This window comes from Hypanus sabinus, unplaced genomic scaffold, assembly GCF_030144855.1.
Source record: "Hypanus sabinus isolate sHypSab1 unplaced genomic scaffold, sHypSab1.hap1 scaffold_437, whole genome shotgun sequence".
NCBI classification, from domain to species: Eukaryota; Metazoa; Chordata; class Chondrichthyes; order Myliobatiformes; family Dasyatidae; genus Hypanus; species Hypanus sabinus.
The window spans coordinates 200,825-220,170 of NW_026781312.1; the positions used below are offsets into that span (position 1 = coordinate 200,825).

The 19,346-nt window shown below is 42.7% G+C and overlaps 1 protein-coding gene across 8 annotated transcripts in view; it reads left to right on the forward strand.

The window, feature by feature from the left end:
- The window catches only part of LOC132388937 (rho guanine nucleotide exchange factor 12-like), a 181,374-nt gene that overhangs the window by 128,553 nt on the left and 33,475 nt on the right, over positions 1-19,346 (forward strand). For all 8 annotated transcript variants that reach the window (XM_059961345.1, XM_059961346.1, XM_059961344.1 and 5 more), the window contains 5 exons: positions 7,635-7,802; positions 9,694-9,781; positions 12,579-12,659; positions 14,450-14,547; positions 15,001-15,243. In XM_059961345.1, the coding sequence (XP_059817328.1) occupies positions 7,635-7,802; positions 9,694-9,781; positions 12,579-12,659; positions 14,450-14,547; positions 15,001-15,243 (678 nt within the window). The remainder of the gene's footprint in view (positions 1-7,634; positions 7,803-9,693; positions 9,782-12,578; positions 12,660-14,449; positions 14,548-15,000; positions 15,244-19,346) is intronic.

Below are 19,346 nucleotides of genomic sequence, written 5' to 3' on the forward strand. Positions count from 1 at the left end.
GCCCCTGCTCTTTCCACACTCAGCCCATTTCTGGTGCATTCTAATTTTAATTCCAGTTTCAATAAGGCATCTCTGCCTAACAAATTAATTGGAGTTCCTTTAAATACTAGCACCGGCAAAACAATTCCTTTATTTCCCATTCTCAACTGCACTGGAGCCGTGCACTGTGTCAACTGTGTTTTCCCCGAGAACCCTACCATCTTAATAAACTTTCCTGACATGGGAAGGTGAAGGGCATACTGTGGCTGTACACAAGTGTACGTGGCTCCAGTATCTATCATTGGTGTCAGTTGCCCTTCTAACATAACCTGAACAATGGGTTCCTCGTCTGCCTCCCTTGTTATCATTGGGTAATGTCCCTTCCCACTCGAGTTCTCGGGGCACCCCTAATACCTCGCATCGGGGTTCACAGGTCTGCTTGAGCCTGTGGGGGCTGGTCCTTGGCTAAACTTTAGTTCTCTTCTTATCGGTTCCTGCTGGTGTGTGACAGGCCATGGTCTAAACAGACAATCTCTTCTCATGTGACCTGGCTGATTACATCCCCAGCACAATCTCTCTACCTCTCTTTCCCCCTGTTTCCTCACTGGTCCCCTCTGCCCATACCTCCTCTGTCCCCCTCCTTGGGACTTCCAGTCCTGTCTGGGCTGTTTGAATTTAGTCTGTTCCTGATAGGGCATTTGTGGGAATGCTCCTCCAAAGACGATTATTATTGGCATGGGGTTTTCCGGCCCTTGTCTTACAGTATGATTGGTTCCTCCATATAGCGGTGCTTCATCCAGTTCGATGGCTGTACTCGGACCAGTGGCTGCTGGCAGCATCTTTTTGTTTTTCTCTTTTTCCTTCTTTTTGAGTTCTTCAAGCTGCATTTGTATTAACTTTCTTTGCACCTCTTCCTGCTGCTCAGCCAACCTTCGTTTGTCTATCCGGTATTTCTCAACTGCATGGACTACGTGGTCTCTAAATTCTTGTGGAGTCATTGACGTTAGCCCAACCACTTCCTCCAGTTTGGATTTTACTTGTGGAGGCATTGCATCCAAAATGCTGTGTCGGAACAGTGAGGTCATAAATAAGCTAATCTCCACCTCTTGCTCAGTCTCCAGTCTCCACCTTTCCAACTGATTTTCTACGTAGGCTGCTGGGTTTTCAGTGTCTCCCAGTGGATCCCCTTTTAAGGCTTTGGGGTCCACTTTGGGTGGATAAAGCTTCCTGAGGGTCTGCCATACCCTCTGCCTCACTCTGTCAAACCTGCCTCCATCTCGGGTTGTTCACGTTTACTATGCCAGCCATTTCCATTAGTTCGTTAAATTTGGAGGTTCCCATCAACCTTATCAACAGTGCCTTCAAATCTCCCATAGCCAATAATCGTCCCGCTGTTTCTTCTTCAAAGGCTCTAATCCATTTCCCTGCTCCTTCATGTAGATTGGGCAGAGTGTTTTTCAGCCCTTCTAGGTCCTGGGATCCCGAAGGGATATACTGCACTTGTCCTGATCCTTTAACTAACAACGGCATCATTCTTCCTCCTTCTTCCCACCTGCCCTGGCTCTCCTCCTCACCTGACTCCCCTTCTGTCTCAGGGTATGTCTTTACTGCCTCCCACACAAATGTCTCCGGGGTTCTCTTCTTCCCTCGGTCTCCTTGTGGAGTCCTTCCTTTCTGTCTTGATTCAATACTTGGTTGGCCCCTGGAGTATTTTTCGCATTTCTTCTGGCAATCCCCTCTCAGTAACTTATCTGGCTCTCTCTCTACTTCCGCAAGTTGCTTCCCTACCACCTCCTTCTGCTCTTCTGGGCTTCTGCCTCCTACCTCTTCCCCACAAATTCTCACATCCTCTCTCTCTCCACTTAACTCTTGCTCCTCCAATGAGTCACTTTCTTTTCTAGTCTGTTTATTTCTATGGTATAACCGATACTCCTCATACTCCTTTTCCTCTCTCAAGTATTTCATCCGTTCAATCCCTTCTTCCATTTCTCTCTGTGCCTGTCCCACGTTTATCCTTTCTGCCTGTCTCTCCTTCCATATCACCGCTTTTTCCTTCTCATATTGTTTTTTTTCATTATCCCAAACTTGTACTTCTCCCTGCATGTTTACTGTCCCTGTCAGCTGAAGCCAGTTTCTCACTGTACCCTCCTCTCTCTCTAACAGGCTGTTTCTCCAGCACCTTAGTGTCTTCCTCGCTTGTAATCAATATTCTACCTGTCCTCCTCAGCCTTTCTCCCTCCGTTCTGAAGAGCTTTAGCACTTCAATTTCTCGTTTTCTTTTTTGCCCTCTTTTCTTAGATTTATCTTTTGGTTTGTAATTTTTAATTAATCCCTCCATTTCTTCGCACAAACTTACATCAAACGTTCCTTCTCTTGGCCATTTTGTGACCAGGTTCTTGGTTCTTTTTTCCCATTTTTCTGAAGTTTGTGTGATCTCATATTTATTTACCGGGAATTTTTTGCTCAGAATCTCTACTGCCGTTCCTTTACCTGTCATGTTATTCTCTCTTTTTAAGATATTTCAGAGATTCACAGTTCGTTTACTGGATAATATTATTTACTCTAATTCTATGCCTAGTCTATTGTCTATCTAGCAGCGCTTTAAACTATATATTGGACTGTCCTTGTTTCCTATTCTGTTCTGCCCATACAGACCTCTATTCAGAGTGGTACCAACAGAACTTTCTCTTTGCACCTCATCTATTTAGACCCTTATCTCTTAAGGCGGTATCCATGAGGATTTTCTCTATTTTTCCTTTCCCTGCCCATTCAGACCTTCGTTTCATACGAAGCGGTATCCACAGGGACTTACCAACACCACGTGGAACTTTTCTTAACTTCTTATTAGCTTATTTGTACTTACCCTCACTGCAGTGTTCTTGATCAATCCACTGAGCCTCCTGTTAACCCCCAATTCTGCCAGATTCTTTGGACCGGAGAGACCCTTCGGCAGTGGTTCCACACTTCTGAGACTCCAAGACCTCCCCAAAACCAACAGAATTCTTAGTCCAAATTGTCGCAAAAAGCGCTTACCTTTTGTTTGGGTGCACCCTTTATTCTGTTAGCCTTGTGGGGGTCCCTAGAGGACTGGGAAGCGTCCCCAATCTGCTGTTTCCTTTCTGCGGGTCTCTTTCCGGTCCTGCCACGGTCGCCAATTTTGTTGTGGTTTCTCGTGCCCCACAAGTGATTAGGAGACGCAGAAGATTCTTCAAGAAGGGTTAAACTTTAATTTGCAAATCAAAGCTGAGACAGTCATTGAGCTAGTTGCTGATTACCCACCGATCCTTGTACATAGCATGTTTTAATAGCAATCTCCTGGTTTAGTTGCATTAGCATATGCAATCGGTCTACAGTTGCGTATCACACGTACATCCGCCACTGTTGTTTCTACCCATTGACTTAATCATGTTCTAATCTACATCTCTTAGCTACCTCTCATTAACACAACATTGTCTTCTACATTCTTAGGATTTCATTCTCCTACTAAATTGGGTACGTGCATAGCAAATAGCAAACTCAGATTTTCTAATCTACATCTCTTAGCTTCCTCTTATTAACACAACATTGTCTTCTACATTCTTAGGATTTCATTCTCTAGCAAATAGCGGATTGCAACTTTTATACTCCAATAATCTCCACACATTTTTTCAGTGCTTAAGCCAATATGGGTTTTTTATTAACCCTGCTAAATGCCATTTCGGATTGTCAACTATTAATGTCCTGAGCAATTGCATTTCTGCAGGAGGAGTGAATCCCTCCCAGCAAAAGTAGCTGATATTATGTATTCCCCACTAACTACCTTTCTAAAAAACTACAAGAGATCATGATCATGACCCCACTAAGGAGCACCAGGCCATTGTCTCGATTGATTTCGGCTGCCCCAGCAACCCAGGCATATTCAAAACCCGGACTCCAGCACCGTCAACGTGGGTTCCCACGATCATGGACAGTTTCAGAGTGATTGTACAACCACCGACTGTGAGTCCAGCCTTGAACTCCAGGCCGGGTCTTCACATGCTGCAATTGTAATTCCCGTCTCCCCTTCCCCCACCATCACTCTGCAATCCCCTCTGCCTCAGATCCCATCGTCAGCTCCTGGGCCCTCAGAGGCTCCATTAAAGACGGTACTTAAGGAGTCCATTTAGAATGTGCTGACACAGAAAGAGCGTGCAAAGCAACTTGCAGGGCAACATATAAACCAATTTGCAAAATGAGGATGAAACAATAGCTTGCTGATTAAAGAAGCGATACGGGTAACGGGAAGACATGCTTAACGGTTGAACAAGAGCGATCAAAATGCGCTGAGGCTGATAAGTGGGCCAAAGGGTAATCACATTTGTAATTTTGTAATGAGATTAAGGAAGAATGTCTGCACCTCACATGGGTGCAACTCACAAAGTCGTAAACAAGTAGGGTATAAAAAACTGTGCAAAGTGTAATTCGGCACTCAATCTAGCAGGAGCTGGTTGGGTCTGACTCTGCAGACTCGAAAAATAAAGTTTACCGTTCTGCAAATTGCTGAGACTCAGTGTGTTTCTGACAGTCAGCTTCTGGGCCCTCAGAGGCTCCATCTTCCTCTCACCCCAACCCTTCCCTCTCCACTGACACTACCAGCCTCCCTCCCCCCTCTGATCCCATCTCTCATCCGTGCCGGGTCTTTACCATTACCTCCAACCTTCAACTCTCTGAGGCAGAGCGCTCTGTCCTCATTAAGGGCCTCACCTTTGTCCCCCTTCGCCCACACCTCAGTGAGTTCCGCGTATGCCATGACGCTGAACTCTTCTTCCGCCGGCTCCATCTCCGAGCTTACTTCTTTGGCAAGGACTCTCCTACCCCCACCGATGACCCCTTCTCCCATCTTCAACCCTCCTCTTCATGGACACCCCGTTCTGGTCTTCTACCTGCTCTGGATCTCTTTATTGCTAATTGCCGACAGGACATCAACAGTCTTGACTTCACCACACCCTGTTCCAATTCCAACCTCACTCTTTCCGAACGCTCTGCTCTCCGCTCCCTCCGCACCAATCCCAACCTCACTATAAAACCCGCTGATAAGGGGGGAGCTGCTGTTGTCTGGCGTACTGACCTCTACCTGGCCGAGACACAGCGACAACTCTCTGATACCTCCTCTTATTTACCCTTTGATCATGACCCCACTAAGGAGCACCAGGCCACTGTCTCCTATACCATCACCAACCTTATCAGCTCTGGGGATCTCCCATCCACTGCCACCAACCTCATAGTTCCCACACCCCACACTTCCCATTTCTACCTCCTACCCAAGATCCACAAACCTGCCTGTCCAGGTAGACCTATTGTCTCAGCTTGTTCCTGCCCCGTCAAACTCATTTCTGCATATCATTACACTGTCTTATCCCCCATTGTTCAATCTTTTCCCACCTATGTTTGTGACACTTCTCATGCTTTGAATTTTTTCAATGATTTTAAGTTCCCTGGCCCCCACCGTCTTATTTTCACCATGGACATCCAGTCCCTATATACCTCCACCCCCCACCGAGATGGTCTCGAAGCTCTTTGCTTCTTTTTGGATTCCAGACCTAACCAATTCCCCTCTACCACCACTCTCCTCTGTCTAGCAGAATTAGTTCTTACTCTCAATAATTTATTCTTTGGCTCCTCCCACTTCCTCCAAACCAAGGGTGTAGCCATGGGCACCCATATGGGTCCCAGTTATGCCTGCCTTTTCGTTGGCTTTCTGGAACAGTCCATGTTCCAAATCTATATGGGTATCCATCCCCCTCTTTTCCTTCGCTACATCAACGACTGCATTGGCGCTAACTCTTGCACGCATGCTGAGCTCGTTGACTTCATTAACTTTGCCTCCAACTTTCACCCTGCCCTCAAATTTACCTGGTCCATTTCTGACACCTCCCTCCCCTTTCTTGATCTTTCTGTCTCCATCTCTGGAGATGGCCTATCTACTGATATCTACTATAAACCTACAGACTCTCACAGCTACCTGGACTATTCCTCTTCCCACCCTGTCTCTTGCAAAAAGGCTATCCCCTTCTCACAATTCCTTCGTCTCCGCCGCATCTGCTCTCAGGATGAGGCTTTTCATTCCAGGACGAAGGAGATGTCTTCCTTTTTTAAACAAAGGGGCTTCCCTTCGTCCACCATCAACTCTACTCTCAAATGCATCTCTTCCATTTCCCACACATCTGCCCTGACCCCATCCACCCGCCACCCCACTTGGGATAGGGTTCCTCTTGTCCTTACCTACCACCCACCGGCCTCCAGGTCCAATGTATAATTCTCTGTAACTTCCGGCACCTCCAACTGGATCCCACTACCAAGCACATCTTTCCCTCCCCCCCTTTTCTGCTTTCCGTAGGGATCGCTCCCTACACAACACCCTCGTCCACTCGTCCCCCCATCCCTTCCCACCGATCTCCCTCCTGGCACTTATCCTTGTAAACGGAACAAGTGCTACACCTGCCCTTACACTTCCTCCCTCACCACCATTCAGGGCCCCAGACAGTCCTTCCGGGTGAGACGACATTTCACCTGTGAGTCGGCTGGTGTGGTATACTGTGTCCTGTGCTCCCAGTGTGGCCTTTTATATATTGGTGAGAACCGACACAGACTGGGAGACCGTTTCGCTGAACACCTACGCTCGGTCCGCTAGAGAAAGCAGGATCTCCCAATGGCCACACATTTTAATTCCACGTCCCATTCCCATTCTGATATGTCTATCCATGGCCTCCTCTACTGTCAAAATGAATCCAAACTGAGGTTGGAGGAACAACACCTTACATACCGGCTGGGTAGCCTCCAACCTGATGGCATGAACATTGCATTGACTTCTCTAGCTTCCGTTAATGCCCCTCCTTACCCCATTCCAGATATATTTAGTTGTTTGCCTATTCTCCATCTCCCTCTGGTGCTCCCCCCCCCCCTTTCTTTCTCCCAAGGCCTCCTGTCCCACGATCCTTTACCTTCTCCTGGTCTGTATCACTTTCGCCAATCACCTTTCCATCTCTTAGCTTCATTCCACCCCCTCCGGTCTTCTCCTATCATTTTGTTTTTCCCCTTCCCCCCACTACTTTCAAATCTCTTACTATCTTTCCTTTCGGTTAGTCCTGACGAAGGGTCTCGGCCCGAAACGTCGACAGCGCTTCTTCTATAGATGCTGCCTGGCTTGCTGTGTTCCACCAGCATTTTGTGTGTGTTGTTGTTAAGAGATTTTAGATATGGTGAATTGGTAATACCGTTTCATTCTACTCCAAAGATGGTTATAATAAGTCGTCCTCTGCATTTCACAATGCTTTTGACTTGCTTTCAATCACTATACTAACTACAGCATCAAAAAGAAACTGAATTTTTTCAAAACCCTACCATTGTATCGGTTTGTAAGTTTTTCTTCATTGTTTGTAGTATGTGTTGTGTTGTATCCAGGAATCTTTCCATTTGTAATCTGGTTGGACATTGAACTGGCATTCGCAGTGTGTCGTTAAATACTGGAGAGCTACTCAGGTGTGGAATCCCACTTTAACCCCTGCCCCCCGCCCCTTGTGGAAACATAGGGAGATTGTATTCGTCTGAACTCCGTTTTGCTAGAAGTTTATCACAAAGTGTAAATCAATTTACATCTCACTGAGAATTTACTGTTACTTTGTTTTATATCAACACAGATCTTTACGCACTTCTGCTGGAGGACATACTGGTTCTATCCCAGAAGCAAGATGAACGTTTGGTGTTGAAGTGTCATAGTAAGAATCTCGCTGCCAATGCTGACACCAAACATATCTTCAGCCCCATCATCGGACTCTCTGCTGTGCTTGTGAGAGAAGTTGCAACAGGTCAGTTGCTTCCATAATAACTGTGAGCTGGTACAAGGTGGAAGGAAATTAAGAATTCAAATTCAAGCGTGAGGAGATAGATTGAAGGACTGCCAGAAGCAAAGCCACTAATAATGGAAGTTAGTTATCCTAATTCATTTATCAGCACTACCAAAGTGGCATCTTATGTTGGCTGTATTGCATCACTAAGATGTGACAAAGTACCCTCTATTCTCATTGTGATGCCGGCTGCAGTGACTACACTAATATTCTGTACAGTGTTGAACTTTATAAGGTGATCTGATTATAAGCTTTACTGTTAGGTTTAGTAAATAAACAGGGTAATTCTATCATATTTGAGTGAAGTATGGGAAGGAAGAAGACATTCAAAACGAGAGATTCAGATTTTACTATTAGAGCTATGCAGTTTACTTGACTTAAAGGTTAATAGAAATCTGGCTGTCAGACCACTGAACAACTACTGAGTGAGGAAAGTAGAGTGTGTTGGGGGAAGATAAGTTGTTCAAATTGCCGGAAGCCTAATTATCTACTGATTAGGAGGTAGATCTAATTTGTATCTAATTCTTAATGTGTTACATGGAACCTGCAATAATAGTTATGGAACGGAGTCAGGATGTTATCACAGAATGTATTAACATTCAAGCAGGAACATAGAGAATTAAACAAGCGACTAATTTAAAGCGATGTTAACAGCACTATGCGCCTATAGCACCCAGACGGTTAAACTTAGAAACAACTCCTAATGGAGTCTTACTGGAGCAGAGTCTCGGAATGTCGGTTCAGAAAGTTTCAAGGGATTTACGGGGGAATCGAGAGGAGAGACTTTTAGTTTTGAAGTGACGATCTTGAAGACGGAGATTCAAAATACAGCGGAGAAGCGAGTCTCGCAGATATACGCCGAAACGGCCACCGTACCTCTCCAAGGCGATTCGGCAGATACACACAGTACCTCGCGAACTTGATCTCACCAAGCGGCCACCGTACCTTTACAGTTCACAATGTGGTTTGCTTCAAAGAGTCCAAAAAAGTGACAATTTCACCACATAACTGACGTGAGAAGTCCCTCTTCCAGGATTGGTCACCACACACCCAAGACTTTGCAGGGGTCACCAAAGTGGAAGCCAAAAATCCATGTTTGGATTATGAAATGTCAGTTACCTCCAAAATGTACAGCTTTATTGACTACCCACTCCTTTTTGGGTTCAGTCGAAGCTTGCACTCTTCACTCTCACTAACGACTCTGCTGTTCAAACACAACAACTTTGCTCTAAAGTGTGTCCCTCTCTCAAAGTAGTCTCTGTCAAAATGCGTTTCTCATGTGTGTCACTCTCAAAGTGCGTCTCCCAAAGCGTGTCTCCCTCAAAGAGTGTCTCTCTAAGTTCTTTTCTCAGTGCTTCTCTGATACTGTCTCTCTCAAAGTGTCTCTATCAAAGTGTATCTCAAAGTGTCTGTCTGTGTCTCTTTTAAAGTGTGTTTCTCAAATTGTCTCAAATTCTGTCTCTCAAAGTGTGTCTCTCAAAATGTGTTTCCTCGCAGCAATCTGCACGACTGTTCATATTATTAGGGTAGGTCCTTGCATGACACTACAAGAAAGAATGTCATAGATGTGCAGTACATGACATATTGTCTCTAGAATTGTTTTTGGGGTACATACCACCCCAACACAGATTCCCTGTACTTCATGCACCATGCCAGATGTTGAAACTAGGGTTCATAACAAATAAAATAGAACATGGTGTGTGCACTTATTGCTGAATATATAGATGTTTTCAATGCATAATCCTGTCTGCAGTTTAAGGTTCAGAGTTTGTTACAAGAACATGGGAATTATAAAATAAGAAATATTTTAAGGTCCTGTTTGCTCGTTAATTAAGAAGACTTCCAATTGCAGATAACAAAGCTTTCTTCATCATATCAACTTCAGCCGATGGTGCACAGATCTACGAGCTGGTAGCCCAGACAGTGTCTGAACGGAAGACGTAAGTTCATATAACATATTTGGAAACCTGAGATTGCTTTTTAACTTTTCTTCTGTTGACTTGCTGGGGGAGGAAGTGAATTTACTAAGTGAAATACAGACAGTTCTGAGGTTTTATCTTTTTCGGACAAATGCGAAAGAAATATAACTCCCAAATGCTTAGATTCTTAACCTGGAGAACTTCATTCCATTTTAAAAAGGCCCTGAAATAAAGGGGATCCTGGTCTTCATACCCTAATTTGGTGTTTTAAGATTAAAAGCTCAAAGATAATGCAGATTGATAAATAGACTTGGTTCAGCCATAAAATGGGGTATTTCAGTGTTGAGCTTTTACATTACATAAATTTTTTCAGTGCAGCTAAAAATACACCCTTTTGAAGCTTGCTTGTCTCAATAACCCAGAGAGTTGACCATAGTCTGGGATTTATGCTTTGGCTGTTGGTAGGAACACCCATACCAAAGAAGTCAAAGGTGAAAGGGTAGACTAAGAATGGTCCAGGTTTAGGGATTCAGCTCAGGACTTACAACCTTGACCAGTAAAACAAAACTGTTATGGAAACAGCAATGAAGATTCCTTCTACATCTGAGTGCAATATTCCTGAGCCTCACCCTGAGACTTGCATGAGTGACAGTAATGAAAACCAAGAGGAATCCATTGACATGATGAAGGAAGCCCTGAACATTGTCAGAGATGGAAGATTTCTTTGCTGCCTAAGTGGCAGTGTAAAAAATACACCTTAATTCTGTTGTAAGTTGATACACCAATACTGGTAAAATTTCTGAGTATTGGCTCTATCTGAGTTACAGAATTGTATAGATAAGTAATTATTTCATCTTTGAGTGCACTCTGCAAACAGTGAGGAGCAAATCACTTGGGGCAGAATTAAGGTTAGTAAGAGCTGCTTGTTAGAATTGCAATAAAGATGGTACATTCTGTACATAAAGCCTTAAATGCAATTTTAGAAACTCTGTATATCAGTAATTCTTAATGAATTAATGCTTTTATAATTGACAGTGGAAGATTATAATAAAAGAAAATGAGCAGTAAGAATTCATTGTTCAACTTGGATTCAATGAATTGATACAAAACTGAATTTCAATTTGTAGCGAATATCAATAATTTAAAAATAATTCAGGGGCAGTAATCTCAGGATACTTAAGATGGCCGGAATGTAGAAGTGAAGATTTGGATGTCTGAGTGGCATGATTTGGGATGAGGAGGGTGAGGTGTGTTATAATTTCAGATCCCAGCAACTTTGAGACTAATTAAAGGGCTAAGCCTGAATGTAGTCAGAACCAAGTGCAAAGGAGATATTTTAAATTAATAATTTGTAATTACATTAGTTTAAGTAAAGGTGAGAGTAACAGTAAGGATGAAAAAAGGGCGAAGTGTAGAAAAACTGAGAAAAGTAGAAAGTTCTTAAGCTCTGGTTACTGAATAATACAATGCAGAAGATCATTCTACTCATTGTACTCTTGTTACCTCTTAGAAAGAGCAATCCAATTAGTTCCAGACCGAATCTGAGAAGCCTGCAACTTTTTCCCTTTATACAATTCCTTCCGTTGTACTTTGAGTGGATAATAATTTGCTTTGTAAAAAGAAAAATTAGCCTCCGCTCTCATCTGATTTTCTTTCCTGGATAGGAGAGATTAAAATGATTTAAGACTGAAGTGTGGTCAAGAGATGTTTGAATTTTATGAAAGTCCAGAATGTAGCACAATAAAAATGGTGAACTGGTTGTAAAGTTACTATTAAATAGCATTAGTGGAGATTACTGGAGTATGAACAAGGCCAGGACAGCCAAAGAGAAAAAAATTGCTTTACTTATCGCATATACCTTCAAACATACATTAAAATGCGTCATTGTGTCAACAACCAACACATTCTGAGGATATGTATGGGGCAGCCTGTAAGTGAGCTATGTTTCTGACGCCAACATAGCCTGCCCATAATTATATCCGTAACCCATACATCTTTAGAATGAGGGGAGCCCATATAGTAAGGAGGGGGAGACATGCAAACTCCTTACAAACTCTTAGATTCTGAATTACAATTTTTTTCAGAGTGAAGTTGCGGTTCCATAGCAGTATTATAACTGGTATGGTGTAAAAGCTAAATTAATTTCTTAGTTTAAAAGATTAGAAAGGATTATATTACAGCATATCAAACCATATGAAGAAAATGGGAATAATATAGAAGGGAACTTAATGGTTGGCCATGGGCATGATGCATTGAAGGATCTGATTTTGGTCTAAACAAATGAACAAGTATAATAATTCAAGAAGAATGTGGAACAGGACCATTATAGATTAATTTATCCAAGTGCGATAAAGCCGGCTACAAATAAAGACATTGGAAGACATGGGCAAACAAAGGTTATAGCAGAAAGATAAGTAGTTAAGTTTTTAGAAGCAATATAAGCTAACTTACAACTGTATAAACTTACAAATAAATGCAAGTTTCAGGCATTAGGTCCTTTTGAATACATTTTACAATCTTAGTGTTAAAATCTCACTTTTGTATTTTAAATTTCTGTGTTGTTATCCATGAAATTTTTTTGATGAATAGATTCATTGGAAATCCAAACCTATTGCCGTTATTAGAATTTGAAACTTAATTGCCAGCTCCCTATAACAATTAATTTATTAAATGTGTAAAACATTCTGGATAGAGATATGGAGATAATTTTAACAGAATGGCCTCTTCCTAGTGCCTTTAAAATTGGTAATCAAAGGCTGAATTTGAGATAGGATTTAAAAATGCCATTTTCTGCCTATTCTTTCTGTAACATTTACAGGTGGCAGTATTTAATCACGCAGACTTCAGGATCAATAAAGGTGCCAGCCCACCATGTAGCCCCTGAACAACCTGCTACTGAGTAAGTGTTCTCCTGAGTGGTGGAACATTACGGAATAGTAATGAATTGTACTGTAAAATATGGAATAATCCGTAAGTTCAGAGCATAATTTTTTGCAGATGGAGGGTAGATCTGTATTACTTTGGTCTATGTGGCAAAGAAGCTTCTCTGTAATCCAAGCTCTTTTATGAAGTGTTACTGTTAAATTGGTCTATTTTCTTTTGAGAGATGGGTTTGATCCTCTGGTTTAATGATGTTACAGGAACAACTGGATATTTTTTGTAAATTAGCACTGTTGAATTCTTGGTGCTCCATGAAATATCAAAGAAGAATTTTAATTATCCCATTCTCCTCTATTTACACTACGATATTGACTTACAACCCTCCATATCCAGGATTCTTTGAAAGGATATGCTGTGGTATCAAGCAACACACACAAAATGCTGGTGGAACACAACAGGCCAGGCAGCATCTATAGGAGAAGCACTGTCGACGTTTCGGGCCGAGACCCTTCGTCAGGACTAACCGAAAGGAAAGATAGTAAGAGATTTGAAAGTAGTGGGGAGAGGGGGAAATGCGAAATGATAGGAGAAGACCTGAGGGGGTGGGATGAAGAGCTAAGAGCTGGAAAGGTGATTGGAAAAAGTGATACAGAGCTGGAGGAGAGAAAGGATCATGGGACAGGAGGCCTGAGGAGAAGGAAAGGTGGGGGGGAAACACCAGAGGGAGATGGAGAACAGGCAAAAGACAAAATATGTCAGGGATGGGGTAAGAAGGGGAGGAGGGGCATTAACGGAAGTTGGAGAAGTCAATGTTCATGACATCAGGTTGGAGGCTACCCAGCTGGTATATAAGGTGTTGTTCCTCCAACCTGAGTTTGGATTTATCTTGACAGTAGAGGAGGCCATGGATAGACATATCAGAATGGGAATGGGATGTGGGATTAAAATGTGTGGCAATTGGGAGATCCTGCTTTCTCTGACGGACTGAGCGTAGGTGTTCAGCGAAACTGTCTCCCAGTCTGCGTCGGATCTCACCAATGTATAAAAGGCCACACCAGGAGCACCGGACACAGTATACCACACCAACCGACTCACAGGTGAAGTGTCGTCTCACCCGGAAGGACTGTCTTATATTTGTAAGCGGAACGAGTGCTACACCTGCCCTTTTAATTAGAGAGGTTAGAAGAGAATGGCCAGAGTGGTGGTTCAAGTTGACAAAAAAGTGACTGACTTAAATAATGCACAACATATTGAACCTTGAAATGGATGGACTACAGCAGCAGAAAACCACGAACATACACCCATTGACCACTTTATTATATACAGGAGCTACATAATAAATTGATTACTGGGTGTAGAACATGCACAAAAATTATTATAGGTTAGGAAAAAATAGTAAATAGTGCAAAAGGTAGTAGACAATACAAAAATCTGATGTCAAAGAAGAAGCTGTTCTTAAAACTTCTGAGTATGCATTACAGGCTTTTGTTCCTCCTCCCTGATTATAGTACTAAAAATAGGGCATGTCCCAGACGATGAGTCTACAGTATCTTTCAATCTTGCTCATTGGGCCTTTGTACCAGATAATGACACAAGCGGTCACAATTCTCTCCACAGTAAGCTTGTAGAAATTTACTAAGGTCTTTGGTGACATACTGTACCAGTATGCATTACAGAAATCATATAAATGTATCTCTTTTAATGTACACTTAATTATATCTGGGAATAATCTCTTTCAAAAACTTAACACAGGACTGGATGTATTTAATTCCCCAAGACAAGTTTAATGTTTGGGTATTTTTAACACAGGAGTGAGCAAGAGGATGAAGAGAACCAGAGCACAATCCAGCAAAGTGGATCAAGGGAAGTCCCAGGAAAGTTGTCATGCAGCAGTAATTTGACACAAGGTACCAAAATGTATCGAATCAATATACTCCTGAGATTTCTGTATCAATACTGCTGTTGATTGACACATCTGGTGTACATACGTTCTTTGGATTACTCTTCTGAGTACTTTATGGGGGAATTTTTTTTTCACAGATCTGTGATTTCTTCCTTTCTCGTCTTTGCTGAATTCTTACAAAATTTGACTTTCTCAAAAGGTGGGAGAAAATTGAGCTGCATGTGTAAAATGGATGGCAATAAGGGTTGAATTTTGAAGTTATCATGTATGTAGTTTTGTTGTTAAGTCAACCAAAACCAAGTGGAATTTCAAATGTCATCCTGATCACTGGTAACTAATAATAAGGATTTTGACTCACACACGTTATCTTAAAATCAGGTTCTCATCAAGAGCACAACCATAAGGTAAGACAAGAATAAATTTGAATGATTTGTGTAAAGACAGATCTCTGTCTCAGGTAAAGGGATTAATGACCCACTGGCTGTGAATATTTCGGAATCCAACATCCAGAAACATGGTGCGGTCAGCTCTGCACAGGAAGCAGGAGAGAAGTCTGGGTACATACAAGGCTATAACAGCTTCCAAAAAACAACTGCAGGAGGGCCCCCCTACAGAAGCATTGAGCTGCACTGTTCAATTCAGGCTCACAGTTCAGAAACATCATTCCATTATTCAAGAGCAGAAGCTGCACTAATAAACCGTAAGTAAACATTATTCATATTTTTGGTATCATAGGGAGATATGAATGCATGTCATAAGTGTCCATCTTGGTAGCTGTCTTAATTCCTGTGTTTGCTGTTTAAATATAGAACAAAGAACATCACAGAAACAGGCCTTCAAAACCACCTTGTGCCAAACTAATTAAACATCTAAACATGAGAAAGTATGCGAATGTTGGAAATCCAAAGCAGCACACACAGGTGTTCAGCAGGTCAAGCTGCATCAGAAAGGAAGGGAGTAGATGCCAAAACAAAACAAAAATGAAGGAGGATTGATAGATGAAGCCAGATGGGCGCAAAGTGAAGGGCTGGAGGGAAAAGAAAGTGATTGGATAGGAGAGTGCACCATAGGAGAAAGGGAGGGAGGAGGGGATCTAAGGGGTGATTTAGGCAGGTGAGAAGAGGTAACAGGCCAGAATAAGAAATAGAAGAAGGAAGAGAAGGAGGGAATTATTTTTGCTGGAAGGAGAAATCAATATTCATGCTATCAGGCTGGGGACTACCCAGTATAAAGTGTTGCGCCTCCAGCTTGAAGGTGGCCTCATCTTGGCACAAAAGGAGGTCATGGACCGACATGTTGAAATGTGAGTGGGAATGGGAATTAAGATGTTTGATCATGCGAAAGAACCACTTTTCCAAGATGCCAGAGGTGCTCAGGGAGGCAGTCCCCAACTTACGATGGGTCCTAGCGATGTACAGGAGGCTGCTTTGGAGCACATGGCACAATAATGATCTCAGTAGACTCACAGGTGAAATGATGCCTCACCTGGAAGGACTGTTTGGGGCCCTGAAGGAGATGAATGAAGAGGTGAATGGGCAGATGTAGCACATTGGACACTTGTAGGAATAAGTGCTGGGAAGATTAATGGGAAGAGACAAAGTCAAGATAATTGTAAGAATTGATAGCTTTATATAGAAAAAAATCGATATTTTGTCTCAGAGGTGGAGAAAGGGGAGGGGGATATCCAAAATGGATCAAGTGAATTTAAGTGTGAGTGGAAATTGTACATACATCTGAAAAAATTGACGAGCTCTGCATCTGTGCATGAAGCAGCATCAGTGCAGTTGTCAGTGCAGTGGAAGGAGAGTTGGTGAATACATCTGGGTAAGGCTTTGAACATAGATTGTTCCACAGGCCAGCAAAGAGTCAGGTATAACTGGGGCCTCTGCGGATGCCCATGGTTACCCCTTAGGTTTGGATAAAGTGGGAAGAATTGAAGGAAAAATTGTTGAGGTTGAGGACCAGCTCTGCTAGATAGAGGAGGGTGCTGATGGATGAGGATTGGTTGGTCTTTTGTTGAGAAAGAAGTGGAACATTTTGAGGCCTTCTTGATAGGAGATAGTAGCACATAGATATTGAACATCCATGGTGAAACTGAGGTAATTGGCTTAAGGAGTTGAAAGTTTCTGATGAAATCAAAGGCTTGTGAAATGTCATGGATGTAGGTGGGAAGGGAATGGAGTAAGGAGGACAGAAGGAAATTGAGATATGAGGTTACTCATTTAGTAGGGGAGGAGCAGGCAGAGACAGTAGCCATACCCAAACGGTTCAGTTTATGGATATTAGGAGGAAGAAATGGGCAGTGCAGGGAGCTATGAGTTTGGTGGCAGTGTATGTGAGTTCTTTAGAGTGGATGAGGTCAGTGACAGTGTCTGAGAAATTTTGATGGTGTGGAGACGGAGTCCTTCCCAAGGGGTAGGTTTAATGAAGTGTCTGGGAGTTGCCACTTGTCTGCAGGTTTACTGGAGGGCAGTGTGTTCAGAGGGAATAGGGTTCAAGGAGGAGAGGAGAGAGCTGTAGTTGAGACTGAATACCTCATCAGCAAATCAAGAAGGAAAGATCCAAAGTAGGCAGAAAACCAGCGTGGGTATATAAAGGGAGGATTGGAGACAGGAGAATGGGTATTAATGATGTATGTGGAGTGCAACATCATGGCTGAAGCAGAACTCTCTAAAGAGTGGATGAAAGGGGAGAAAGGTGAAGCCCTTTAGTGGGAACAGAACATTCTGCGTCATGGAAGGTAATAGCAGAAGGAATAGTGAGAAATGGGATAAAGGTGGAGAAGCAGGGGGTGAGAGAGTTGGAGGTGCCAGAGGAGAAGGTAGGGTGGGATGGGAGTAAGATAGAACCCTTGAAGACCCAAGAGCTGATGATAGAACCTAAAAGACACAGTTGAAGAGTGGTGGTGAGTGAAGAGGAGATTGGTGTCCTGGAGGTGCTGGCAGTCAAGATGCAGGTCAGACCTTGAGCTAGATGCTGAGTAGTTTCCAGTTTAAAGGCATCTAGGGTTATAGGAACCAGCACTGCTGATGGTGGAATCCGGGATATGAATTCACCCAGTGTCATTGGAATCGGTGAGATCCATGGTCTGGGGGTGTCTGATCAAATTAAGGCCTAACAGAGAGCAGCGGGGATTACAGTCTGGAAACATGAATTGCAGGCATGTAAATATTAAGTTTACAGATGGGAATCAAGGAGAAAGGCTACAGGAGACCTGGCAAGGAGAGTAACAATGACTTTATTGACTTTATTTCTTATATCCTTCATGTACATGAGTAAAGATCTTTATGTTACATCGCTGTCTAAATGTGCAATGTACAATTTATACTAATTTGTAATAAATACTATAAAAAAGGGCATCTGTTATTCTTGGGAGACCATAGATTTGTCCTTGGAAGGTTTCTTAGGCGCAGGCCTGGGCAGGGTTGTATGGAAGACCGGCAGTTGCCTAAGCTGTAAGTCTCCTCTCTCCACACCTCTTGGCTTGGCACCGGTGTCGTCGCAGAGCAATGAGTGGTTAAGTACACAACACACTGCCTTAGCTGAGGCTCGAACTAGCGATCTTCAGATCACTAGAACAATGCCTTAACCACTTGGTCAAATGCCAACACTAAATAGTATATACAATGGGACATTCAGTATAACATAGAAATAAGATTGCATTAGTGTGAGTTAATCAGTCTGATGGGTTGGTGGAAGAAGCTGTCCCTGATCCTGTTGGTCCTGGCTTTTATGCTGCGGTAACGTTTCCCAGCTGGTAGCAACTGGAACAGTTTGTGGTTGGGAGACTCGGGTTCCCAATGATCCTTTGGGACTGTAAATGTCCTGAATCATAGGAAGTTCACATCTACAGATGCTTTGGGCTGTCAACACCACTGTCTGCAGAGTCCTGCGATTGAGGGAAGTACAGATCCCATACCAGGCAGTGACGCAGCCAGTCAGGATGCTTTCAACTGTGCACCTGTAGAAAGTCTTTAGGATTTGGGGGCCCATATCAAACTTCCTCAACCATCTGAGGTGAGCAAGGCACTGTTGTGTCTTTTTCACCACACAGCTGGTGTGTACAGACCACGTGAGGTCCTCGGTGGTGTAGATGCTGAGGAACTTGAAGTTGTTCACCCTCTCAGAATGAACTGGAGGTGACTAAGGAGCTTAAGGTAAAAGAGCCCTTAGGAATCAGTGGTCACAGTATGATTGAGATCACTTTGAAATTTGATAAGGAGAAAGTAAAGTCTGATGTTATTTCAATGGATTAATTACAGTGGTATGAGAGGGGAGTTGGCCAAAGTAAATTGGAAGGAGCAATGGCGTGCGTTTCTGGGAAAAATTAGGAAAGAGCAGGACATGTGTATTCCAAAAATGAAGAAATACTCAAATGGTAAAATAGTCAAGGGAAGTCAAAGGTAATGTAAAACAAAATAGAGTGCATACAACAAAGCAAAAATTAGTGGGAAGAGAGGATTGGGAAGTTTTTAAAAACCTACAGAGAACAACTAAAAATCATTAGAAGGGAGAAGATGGAATATGATGCAAACTAACAAATAATATCAAAGTGGATAGTAAAGGCTTTTTCAAGTTTGTTAAAAATTAAAGTAAAATGAGAGTGGATATAGGACTGCTAGAAAATAAGGCAGGACAAATAATAATGGGGGATAAGGAGATGGCAGGTGAACTAAGTGAGTATTTTGCATTTTTTCACTGTGGAAGACACTAGCATTATGCAAATGTACTGTGTGCCTTTACTGTTACAAGTGAGAAGGTGCTCAAAAAGCTGAAAGACCTAAAAGTAATTAATCAGACCAA